The 12781-nt window shown below is 44.6% G+C and overlaps 2 protein-coding genes across 2 annotated transcripts in view; one reads left to right on the top strand and one right to left on the bottom strand.

The window, feature by feature from the left end:
* Positions 1–12781, top strand: part of LOC148143074 (uncharacterized) — a 312271-nt gene that overhangs the window by 143037 nt on the left and 156453 nt on the right. The gene's annotated exons all lie outside the window — the stretch shown is intronic.
* The window catches only part of LOC148143075 (uncharacterized), a 111246-nt gene continuing 106119 nt past the window's right edge, over positions 7655–12781 (bottom strand). The window contains 1 exon segment of the mRNA XM_087975779.1: positions 7655–8204. Within this exon segment, the coding sequence (XP_087831905.1) occupies positions 7853–8204 (352 nt within the window). The 3' untranslated portion in view covers positions 7655–7852.

The following is a 12781-nucleotide window of genomic DNA, read 5'->3' as shown; positions in this document are numbered from 1 at the left end:
AAATATTGATGCTCCCATTAATATCTCTCAAAAAGATATTGTTTGCTCCATAAATTTGTAATGGCTCTTTTGTTGAATTATTTTCCTGCATCCGCATATATCCGGAATCATTTTCTTTTCAAGAATTTTGTATTAACGTTTGCCACTTACTGCTGCCATCATCCCTTCAAGATCATTCCAAATCGTAATAACTAGCTTATTTTCTTAAAAATTAAATCTTACCCCACCCCCCACCCCTTCTCCCCCGCGCCCCAGCCCAAATCCCTTTTCTTATAAAGTGGCTGCACTATTTCGAACATGGTCACGCTTTCTAAATATTACCATGTACTTTTAATTGAGATTTCAATGTGTCTTTTTAAATATAAAAATGCCCCTTCAAATGTAGTTATGCCCTTTAAATGGGTTGTGTTCCTCTAAGCGCAATCTTGTCCCTCGAAAATGTATCTTTACCCCTTTAGATATGACTGTCTCTTAAAGCGTCATATCTATTCATAAATAGGGCAACGTCTCTTCGAAATATAGATTCATTTAGATATGACTGCGTCATTTTGCATATTAAGATATCCCTTTGAATGTGCCTACATCCCTTTGAATGTAATTTTGTCCATTTCAATCTATTTGCAGAAATAGCCCGTTAAATGTCCATGTCCCTTTTTAAAATGCAGATTTCCCGCTTCAGGTAGCCCCAGTTGTAGCGCGAGGTGGCTGTTGCTTGGTGATGGTGACGCTCCCCGGCCCCGCCCATCCCCCCTGAGCTGACGTCACGCGGGGGTGAAGGCGGTTGGGAGAAGTCGCTCGAGCGGGGAAGCGGCGGGAGGGCGGCCGTTAGGAAAATGGCGCCGTGCGGCCCGGGGCAGACACCCGTCACTGGGCACCGCCGCCTTCCTGGCGCAGCTGCTGTGTCACGGCCACACCGGCCGGCTGTACAGCAGGCAGGAGCCGGTGACCATTCTGGAGGCGGATGTTCCTCAGTCATTGAAGGGGCAGGACCTGTTGAGAATGGTTAGTGAAGTGTGTGGTGCACTGAGCCTTATTAACATAGATATAGTTTGTAATTTGTCAAAGTATACATTTTATTATTTAGAGTGGTAGAGATGTACAGCACGGACACAGACCCTTCGGTCCAACCCGTCCATGCCAACCAGATATCCTAAATTAATCCGGTCCCACTTGCCAGCACTTGGCTCATGCCTCTAAGCCCTTCCTATACGTATACCCATCCAGAAACCTTTTAAGTGCTTTAATTGTAGCAGCCTCCACCACTTCCTCGGGCAGCTCATTCCATTCACGCAACACCCTCTGCATGGAAACGTTGCCCCTTAGGTACCTTATATATCTTTCTGCTCTCACCCTGAACCTAGGCTATCTAGTGCAGACCTTTTTTTTAGATTAGATTAGATTACTTGCAGTGTGGAAACAGGCCCTTCGGCCCAACAAGTCCACACCGACCCCCCGAAGCGCAACCCACCCATACCCCTACATTTACCCCTTTAACCTAACACTACGGGCAATTTAGCATAGCCAATTCACCTGACCCGCACATCTTTGTGACTGTGGGAGGAAACCGGAGCACCCGGAGGAAACTCACGCAGACACTGGGAGAATGTGCAAACTCCACACAGTCAGTCGCCTGAGTCGGGAATTGAACTCGGGTCACTGGCGCTGTGAGGCAGCAGTGCTAACTGCTGTGCTACCGTACCGCCCACCTTCACCCCCAACACTGGGGAAAAGACATAAGAAAGTTGAGCAGCCAGACAAGACAGAAAAGCCACAAAATATCGAGCCAGATGGGGGAAAAAAGTTGTGGTTCTACCTTTTTTTTCTCCTATTGGCATTTGGACACTTCAAAATCTGTCAATAATGCCAGCATCATCACTAAGCATATTTCATACTTTCCTCTGTGTCAACAAGCATTGCGCATGTTCCTTGCTTTGGGTGTCACCCTTGTTCAGGACTGGGGGTGGGTGTTGGGAGAGCTGCAGAACAAGGGTGTGCTGGGAGCAGGGTGGTGAATTGGGGATAGGTGGAGACAAGTAGAGGGTACAAACTGGTTGGTCACTGGGAGGAAGGAATCTGGTTGGGGGCAGGGAGGGGTGGGGAAGAGCCTGGGAAGGGATTTGAGGAGTGGGGAAGGAGGTTATTTGAAATTGGAGAACTCAGTGTTGAGTCCTCCAGGCTGTAGGCTGCCCAGGTGGAAGATGATGTGGTGTTCCTCCAATTTGTGGTTTGGTTTGTTGTGGCAATGGAGGCGGCCTAAGATGGTCATGTCAGAAAGGGAGTGGGAAGGGGAATTAAAATGGGTGGTGATTGGGAGGTCCGGTCGGCCTCTGCAGACCCAGCTGTGACGCTCGGCGAACCGTTCCCCACGTTTACCCTCTGTCTCCCGAAGACCACAATTGGCAAACACATGGCAAATACAGTACCCCAATGTGAAGTTAGAACCTTTGCTGTGTTTAAAAAAAAGCAGAAAAGAGGTGCATTGTTTCAATGGTAACAGATTGGGATATGGAGAAAGTGAGGGCAGCAAATGCTGGAGATCAGAGTCGAAAAGTGTGGTACGGGAAATGCTCAGTCAACATTCGATGAGCAGGAGAGTTGACGCTTCAGGCACGGGCCCTTCAATAGGAATGACGTGTGGATGTACAAAGGGTCCTTCTGCAACAGTCAATGCCAGTTGTCAGGTGCAGTGAGCAATGCAAGTGGTATATTAGCAAGTGGAAATGAGTTCAGAAGTGGGGATGCCTGCCTGCAGTTAGGGGATCTTTGAATATAGGAGAAAGTGAGGTCTGCAGATGCTGGAGATCAAAGTTGAAACTTTATTGCTGGAACAGCACAGCAGGTCAGGCAGCATCCAGGGAACAGGAGATTCGACGTTTCGGGCACAGGCCCTTCTTCAGGATCTTTGAATATATTCAAGGCTGAGTTCATCTGATTTTTGAACAACAAAGAGGAGGATGTTTATGGGGGAAGGTGAGAAAATGGCTTTTAAGACCAGTACACAGTCATACAGCATAGAAACAGACCCTTCAGTCCAACTAATCCATGCTGACTATGTTCTCAAACTGAACTAGTCATACCTGCCTGTGTTTGGCCCATATCCCACTGAACCTTTCCTCTTCATGTACTTATTCAAATGTCTTTTAAATGTTGTTACTGTACCTGCATCCACCACTGTGTCGGGATGTTCATTCCACACACAAACCACTCTTTAAAAAAATAATGCTGCCCCTCAAGTCTTTTTAAAATCTTTCTCCTCTCACCTTCAAAGTTTGCTCTCTAATCTTAAAATCCCCACCCGTGGGGAATGACACCCACCATTCACCTCATCTCTCCCCCCCCCCCCCCATGATTTTATAAATCTCTAAGGTTACCTCAACCTCCTGTGTTCCAGTGAGAAAAGTCCCAGCCTATCCACCTAGATGTAGGTAGATTAATATCCAGTTATGTACGGGACTTTGGTGGAAAGTGGGAATTCACTGCACTGTAGGGATGAAACCCTACCCTATCCAGACATTTCTGCTGGTGGATGAGACTAGGCCACATAATTTGGAGGACTGGATTTCGGATAGGGATGAGGAGGAACTATTTTTCCTGGATAGTAGTCAGTCAATCTATGGAATTCTCTGCCCGAGGAAGCAGTAGAGACAGCCTCATTAAGTATATTGAAGACACAGTTGGTTAGGTTTTTGCATGGTAGGTTAATTAAGGACAGTTGGGATAATGCAGGGAGGAGGAGTTGAGACGATAGGCAGTTTTACCATTATCTTAATGAATGGCGGAGCAGGCTGGATGGGCCAAATGGCCTATTCCTGCTTCTATTACGATGAAACAATAACCCTGCATTTCCCATGGCTAACCCACCTAACCTGCACATCCCTGGACATGATGAGCAATTTTGCCTGGTCAATCCAAATCAAGGCTAGTGAGCAATGTCGTGATGTGGGAAATGAACATCAGAGAATGATAGAAAGGGACAAGGAGAGTAAATATACCAGCAATCAAAACTGGATTCTGAATATCACAAAAATGGAAACAAATAGTGGTGTTTCTGCATGTGTGCTGCACTGTAACAAAAGTAAATGAATTGTCTGCACACATTGAAGAGAATAATTATGATCCGAGACTCCTTACAGAGACATGGCTTCAGGATGACAAGGATTGGATCCTGAATATCGAGGGGGTAGTCAAATGGTAAGCTAGGTAAAGGTAGAGGGTTGCCACTGCTAATCAAAGCACTGACCACAAGGTAGTCTGGTGTCGGCTCTGATTTCAGGTCCTCATTTCTCTGTCCTCTGATCTCCCGGTTCCCACAGAATAAGATGTCAGTCTGTTCTCAGCTCTACTGGATTTCTGCTGAAGCTTTGACCCCCACCCCCTCTTTGAATATTTTTTTGTTCCAGAAGGTGTAAAGTCAGTCAATCAAAGCCCAATGCACAATCTCCCAGTCTCTCAACCAACCAGACGCAAAAGTGTAGTCATAGCAGAGAATCAAACAAGAAAAATGAAACAACATGAGAAATAAATAGGTGCTAGTGCTTAATGTCTGTTCATTAGGAAGCAAACCAGAAATAGGGCTCTCCCAGGATTCTGATTGTGCCCAATTTGAGGATTCTCTCTCCCTTACATCGAACTGTTAGTACCCAGCTATGATTTACAATATTTGCACCAGAAATGAAGCATCTTATCAAATAGAGATAGACACGTACAGCACGGAAGTAGACTTTCTCTCTCTCACGCTCGCGTACACACAAAAGTCCATGGGGGTGAATTTTTATTTGCAGATACATCCTATTTTGCTTAAAAATGCACAATCTGCAGGCATATTAAATACATATAATATTTTGTAAATTTGACTTTGGAAATAGAACAAGGTTTGGACTCTGACCTCACACATTTAATGCTTTGTCTGAGCTGAGATGTTATCTTTTGTTACAAAACCTTAAGTTATGTTGAGAAGTGCCTGACAGGAAGTTGGAGATTTACATATTAATGATGCCTGCAACCCATTTGAAAAGACTTAACAATCCAGGTTTGTTCAATATATCATTTCAGTGGCAGGACACTGCAATGTTTTTCCATAAATTCTGTCCCTTATGATCTTATTCTTCACAACCACTTGATGAAAGAGTTTCGTGCCGAAAGCCAGTGCTTCTAAATAGCTTGATGTTATGTGTTATCCATGCTTGTCGCTATTTTTGCTATTTGTCTTACCGACACCACTCATGATTTTCTAAGTCTCAATAAGGTCACCCCTCAACCTCCTGCGCTCCACTGAAAAAAGTTCCGATCTCTCCTCATAACTCAATCCCTCCAGTCCTGGCAACATCCTGGAAAATGTTTTCCAAACCCCCTCCAATAGTATTCTTCCTATTACAGGGCGACCAGAACTGTACTCAGTACTCAAAGTGGCTTCACCAACATCCTGGACATCCTCAACATGATGTCCCAACTCCTATCTCAACGGTGTGAATAATGAAGGCAATGCTGCTAAATGCCTTCTTAACCATCCTGTGTCCCAGCAATACACCTTTCAAGAACAATGTACCTGAAAGCCACCATGTCTCTCTGTTCTACACGACCCAGTGCCCTACCATTACCTGTACAAGTCCTGCCCTTGTTTTAGCAAAATGCAACCCCTCGCTTTTATCCACAACTCTGTCATAAACATGCTGTCTCTCAGACACACACACATATGCACCACTCACCCCAACCAAAATACTCACCCTCTTACAGACTTATACTCCAATCACACTCACACTTTACCAAGCGTGCACACACGCAAACACACACACACTCACACACAGATAATAGTCTATGGGGTGAATTTGCATTTGCAGATACATTCAATTTTGCTCAAAAAGTGCACAATCTGCAGGCAGTTAATCCATGTAACATTTTATAAATTTCTACTTTGGAAATAGAACCAGTCTGATTCAAGCAAGAGTGGGATACAGACAGACTTGAACCTCACACCTTTCATGCATTACATGAGCTGAGATGTCACCTATTTTTATAAAACCTTTATAAAACATTTGAGAATGGGGACTTAAAAGTAGTTCTGGGGTTTATATATAAATGAACTGAAACCTGCAACCCATTCTAAAAGATGAAAGACTTACTATCATTCTAGGTTTGTTCAATATATCCCATCAGTTGCATGACACTGTGATCTTTTGCTATAAATTGTGTCTTATGATCCTGTTCTACAGCTACCCGATGAAGAGCAGCGCTCTGAAAGGTAGTGCTTCCAAATAAACCTATTGGACTATAACTGGTGTTGTGTTTTTAACTTTGTCTACCCCAGTCCAACACTGGCTCCTCCACATCATTTCTACTGGAGACAGCCCATACCTCCCGGTGCTGTCTGTGAACATTACAATGCCGATGAAATGACGCAGTAACCGCACTCCTGAAAAATTTACAATTTCAAATGATATTAGCTAGTCATTCACTGCTCCATCTGATACATGACATTGGAAACTTAGTGCAGGAGGCTGAAAGAAATGAGCAGCTTTAACACAAAAACCTCTTGGAGGTCAAAGCTTTCAACTGTACCATTCAAAATCAGAGACAATTACACAGAGTGGTGAACTAAGCCCAGACAATCACAAAGGTCAACCTCCCATCTATATAATCCATCTATCAGGCCCACTGTCAAGGAAAGGCTGCCAGCATTCTCAAAGACCCATCACAGCCTGGCAATGTTTGTCTTCAACCTCTACCATCGGGGTGTATAGTACAGAAACCTGAACACATACACCAGCCAGTTTTGAAACAGTTCCTACCACACTGTCATTAGAATACTGAATGGACTCTCAAATCTTAACATTCGCCTGGACCTGTGTTTTTGTTTTTGCAGCTGTTTATTTATTATTTACATATCTTTGCTACTTAACTCAGATCTGCCTGTACTGCTCACAAGACAAAGCTTTTCACTGTATCGCGGCGCACGTGACAATAAATCAATTCAATGAGAGTCTGAGCCCTTCAGTAAATTCAGGTAACCTTTACTGCGACCCAACTTTGTTACAACTGCAGATCCCCTCCAGCAAAAAGGTGTTGAGAATGTAGCTTTTTCTTTTAAACAGCTCAAAGGCCCAAGTGCTCACACTTCTCCCACCCCCCACTTTCTTTACTATTGGTCAGCACCAAGCTGTCCCTTTGTAATTGGATCCTTGGTACAGCCTGAACCTGTATTGCCTCACTGAGCAATTTCAACCCACACTCTGTATCCAAGTACATTTCTCCGCACTCATTTGCTGGGGGTGGCAGTGTAGAGTCAACCACACTGCTATGGGTCTGGAGTCACGCAAAGGCCAGACCGGGTAAAGGATGCAGCTGGTTTTCAGTATCAGTGGGACTGGATAAGAGACCCTACTGTTACAGCGCACTGAGTGTGGAGTCTGAAACAGATATACGGGCCTGGAAAGAGGAATTCACAGCAGGGAGGGCCTGTACACAATTTTGTGCGCAGCTGAAGCTTTAGCCATGAAGAAACCCGAGGAATCCCGTCCTGTGGAGAAACCGTGGAAGTGTGGCAACTGTGGGAAAGGCTTCTGTTTCCCGTCTGTGTTGGAGACTCATTGCCGCAGTCACACCAGGGAGAGGCCGTTCTCCTGTCCTGACTGAGTGAATCCTTTCCCACATCGGCAGTTTCCTTCCCTAAAAAGGACATGAGTGAATCAGATGGGGGTTTTCTCCAGCTCCCCCCACCCATGAAAACAGTTTCATCATAAGATTCTGAACCCAGATTTCTGACCAAATTCCAACTCCGCCATCTGACTCAGCGGGATTCGAACCCAGGAATCTCCGGAACTGGGTTGATAATCCAGTCAATAACGGTACTCTGTCATCACTCCTTCAATCCCCTTGCGATGGCACATGAACTCTCTGGTGCCTCCGCAGGTGGGAGGAGCGGGTGAAGCCCTTCCCACAGTGAGAGCAGTTGAACGGCCTCTCCCTGGTGTGGACCCACCGGTGTCTCAGCAGGTTGGAGGAATCGCTGAAGGCTTTCCCACAACCTGGGCAACTGAAGGGCCTCTCCCGTGTGGACCCACTGGTGCCTCAGCAGGGCAGAGGCCTGGGTAAAGCCCTTTCTGCACTCAGGGCAGGTGAATGGCCTCTCCCCCGTGTGGACCCGCTGGTGGGTCAGTAGGTTGGAGGAATTGACGAAGCCGTTCCCACACTCAGGGCAGGAGAACAGCCTCTCCCCGGTGTGACTGCGCCGATGAGTCTCCAACACAGACGGGAAACAGAAGCCTTTTCCGCATTTGCCACACTTCCACGGTTTCTCCACAGGGCAGGACTCCTCGGGTTTCTTCATGGCTAAAGCTTCAGCTGCACACAAAGTTGTGTACAGGCCCTTCCTGCTGTAAATTCCACTTTCCAGGCCGGTATATCTGTTTCAGGCTGCACACTCAGTGCGCTGCAACAGTCGGGTCTCTCATCCAGTCCCACTGATACTGAAAACGCACTCAAGCAGGAACCAAAAGCTTTGCTCCTTCTCATAGATCCATAGTTGAAAATTGTTGCGGTCTCAATGGATTGAATGACTGTCAGACATTGACATCAAAGTGAGGATTGAAGTCACTGGATAGTCAGAGTCGGAAAGTGCGGCACTGGCAAAACACAGCAGGTCAGGCAGCATCTGAGGAGCAGCAAAGTCTGTTTCGGGCATAAGCCCTTCATCAGCTGATGTTGAAACTTCCGTCTTCAGATCTTCAAATACTCTGTTAAAAGAGATTACAAAAGTCGTCACTGTTAGTCCAGGGTAGAAATTCAGAACAAGGAATTTTACTTGCCGTTGAACATTCTTTTCTTTTGTTATTTCATAAATTTGAAAGCACCATCCCACTCTCTCTCCCCTTCTGTTCTCACTCTGCTCTAACAAATTCTCCTGAAGGTGCTGATTCAGCATCTTATAGGGGCAGAAAAGCAAAAACGTCAGGACTGACATCACTGAATTTTGGATAACTCCACCTGAAAGTTAATATCTTTCACGACAACATTGGGATATTGCCGAGAGTGAGCAGGTCCGATTCTGGGGAGTAAAACAAGTGTAAATTCAGATTGAACTTGCAATATAGCTTCTTGAGAAAAAAACAGACACGAAATGGTTAACATCCCGGGAGGTGGGAGTGGAATGAGATATTAAGGCTTTGACACCGACACCAGAGAAAGACTGAACATACAGACGTGGCAAATATCTAGTGGATAGCCAGAGTCAGAGATATACAGCACAGAAACTCTCAGTCCAACTTGTCCATGCCGACCAGATATCCCAAATTAATATCGCCCCGTTTGCTGGCACCTGGCTTCTATTCCTCTGTACCCTTCCAATTCATATACCCATCCAGATGCCTTTTAAATGCTGTAATTGTACCAGCTTCCACCACTTTCTCTGGGAGCTCATTCGTTGCAAGCACCACCCTCTGAATGTAAAAGATGCCCGAGGTCCCTTTTAAATCTGCGCCCCCATCCCACAGCCCTCACCCTGAACCTGTTACCCTCTAGCTCTGGACTCCCCCATCCCAAGGAAAAGGCCTTGTCTATTTACCCTATCCATGCCTCATGATTTTATAAACGTCTATAAGGTCACCTCTCAGCCTCCGGCACGCAAGGGGAAACAGTCCCAGTCTGTTTGGCCTCTCCCTATCACTCACACCCCCTGGCTACATCATTGTAAATCTTTTCTGAACCCTTTCCAGCTTCACAACATCTTTCCAATAGGAGGGAGACCCGAATTGCACACAATCTCCCAAAAATTGCAATGGTTCTGTTGGCCAATGGCAATTTAATTCCAAAATGTTAATTCCTTCATGAGAAGGGAATAATTGGCAATGTAGCTGTGAGAGGTCCCTTGCGGAAGAGTGAAGAACTGAGTGAGAATTTTCCATTACGATGGAGAGCAACAGAGTTGATACTGAGACTGGGGACTTAAATCTAAAGCAAGGAAATTACAGGCACAAAAAGGCTGCAACAAACGAGGGCACATTATTGAAAGAAATGACAAACATTTAGATAGCACCTGGAGTAACTGCAATAGTTGTTCCATCCTGTCTGAAAAATAAAACAAAAGGTGGCCCAGCCACAGCGAACAAGGGATATTATGGGCAGGACTGGATCCAAAGAAGTGGCATACAAATTAGCTAAAAAAAAGCAGCTAATCTGAAGACTGGGAGCAGTTCAGGTTTCAACAAAAGGATTGATTAAAAGGGGAAAATGGGGTATGCGAAGAGGGAAAAAAAAAGGATTGGTGAAAACAATTACAATTAGAAACCGGCAAAGTTCTCATGTGGAACAAAGATGGCAGACCAATTAACCACATATGTTGCTGATATAATCACAAAAGGAGGGCACAAGTAACGTCCCCAAAATGTTGGGGAACACATGTTCCATTGAGAGCAGAACTGAAGGAATTGAGTAGTCGTAGGGAAATGGTGTTGGAGAAATTGATGGGATTAAAAGTTTACAAATCCCCAGCACCTGGTAATCCACACCCCAGACTATGGCCCGAGATGCATCATGCAGTTGTCCAATTTAGGCTGATCTTAGCAGGACTTCAACACATAATGATAAGGTCTTTGGGAGTATTGCTTAACAAAGAGACCTTGGAGTCTAGGTTCATAGTTTCTTAAAAATACATGAGGAAGTGTGGTGGAGATGGTGGATTCATTAGTTATAATATTCCAAACTTCTCTAGATGTGAGAAAGATTCATTGAGTTTATTTAAGACTGAGATAGGTAGGTTGTTGATTGTCACGGTGATCAAAGGTTATGGGGAGAAAGTGGGAGAATGGGGTTGAGAAACCAGTCATCCATGGTGGAGATGGGCTGAATGGCCTCATTTCTACTCCTATATCGATGGTTCCAGTGGATTTGAAAAATGCTAATGTAACATCTGTATTCAAAAAGGGAGGGAGGCAATATGTGGGAAATTGCAGACCAGTTAGTTGAACACCTGTTGTTAGAATCAATTATCAAGGAAGCAATATCAGAACGTTTTGAAAGTCAAAACTCCATTCATCATGGTTTTATGAAGGGCAAATCAGATTTGACTAAGTTCTTCAAAGATGTAACAAGCAAAGAGGATAACGGTGATCCTGTAGATTTAATATATCTGGCCTTTCAGAAGGCATTTGCTAAAGTGCCACACAAAAAGTTACTTCACAGGTGGGATCATATGGGATTAGGGGTAATTTATCAGCTTCAATAGGTGACTGGCTGATCGGCAGAAGACAGACACCGAATCTATGGCTTTTTTTCTGGACGGCAAGATGTAACTAGTGAGGTGCCACAGGGTAGGGTCCTTGGACCCCAGCTATTTACAATCCACATTAGTGACTTGGATACAGGGATAAAAGGCTCTTTTGCCAAATTTGTAAATGACACAAAAATAGGTGGGACGGTAAATTGCAATGAGGAAATAAGAACCTTACAAATGGATATAGATAAGTTAGGAGAGTGGGCCCAAATGTGGTAGATGGAGTTTAAGGTGGATAAGTGTGAGATCATGCATTTTGGTCAAAAAAAGAAAGGTGACCTACTGTCTAAATGGGAGAGACTTTGGGGTGCTCTGGTGCAGAGGGATCTGGGTATCCTCATTAATGAGTCACAGAAAACTAGCATGCAGGTACAGTAGATCAGAAAGAAAGTGAATGCAATGTTGGCTTTGATAGCTAAAGGAATAGAATACAAAAGGTAAGGAAATGTTGCTGCAACTATACATGGCATTGCTAAGGCCGGACCTGGAGGATTGTGCCCAGTTTTAGACCCTTATTTCCCCTTATATGGTTATGGTAGGGGATTTAACTGTCCTAACATAGACCGGGACTGCCATAGGTTTAAGGATTTCGTTGGAGAGGAATTTAAGTGTGTACAAGAAAATTTCTGATTCAGTATGTGGATGTACCTACTAGAGAAGGTGCAAAACCTGACTTACTCTTGGGAAATAAGGCAGCGCAGGTGACAGAGGTGTCAGTGGGGGAGCACATTGGGTCAGCGACCATAATTCTATTAGTTTTAAAATAGTGATGGAAAAGGATAGACCAGATCTAAAAGTTGAAGTTCGAAATTGGAGGAATCCTAAGTCTGACAGTATTAGGCAAGAACTTTCAAAAGCTAATTGGGGGCAGATGTTCGCAGGTAAAGGGACGGCTTGAAAAAGGGGAAGCCTGCATAAATGAGATAATGAGGAGACCAGAGGTGTTATATTCCTGTTGGGGTGAAAGGAAAGTCTGATAGGTGTAGGGAATGCTGGATGACTAGAGAAATTGAGGGTTTGATTCAAAAAAGAAGGAAGCATATGTCAGGTATAGACAGGATAGATCGAGTCAATTCTTAGAAGAGTATAAAAAGGTACGAAGTATAAACAAGTATACTTAAGAGTGAAATCAGGAGGGCAAAAAGGGGACATGAGATAGCTTTGGAAAATAGGGTGAAGGAGAATCAAAAGGGTTTTTACAAATACATTAAGGACAAGAGGGTAACTAGGGAGAGAATGGGGCACCTCAAAGATCAGCAAGGTGGATTGTGTGTGGAACCGCAGAAAATGGGGGAGATACTAAATGAGTATTTTGCATCAGTATTTCCTGTGGAAAAGGTTATGGAAGATATAGACTGTAGGAAAATAGATGGTGACATCTTGAAAAATATCCATATTACAGAGGTAGTGGTGCTGGATGTCTCGAAACACAAAGGTGGATAAATACCTGGGACCTTATCAGGTGCCCCTAGAACTCTGTGGGAAGCTCGGGAAGTGATTGCTGGGCCCCTTGCTGAG

This window comes from Chiloscyllium plagiosum, unplaced genomic scaffold (genome assembly GCF_037043375.1).
Source record: "Chiloscyllium plagiosum isolate Xiang-an unplaced genomic scaffold, Cpla_swu_hap1 HiC_scaffold_27, whole genome shotgun sequence".
Taxonomy (NCBI): domain Eukaryota; kingdom Metazoa; phylum Chordata; class Chondrichthyes; order Orectolobiformes; family Hemiscylliidae; genus Chiloscyllium; species Chiloscyllium plagiosum.
Note: the sequence above shows the minus strand (reverse complement) of the source record. Positions and strands in the feature narration are given on the sequence as shown.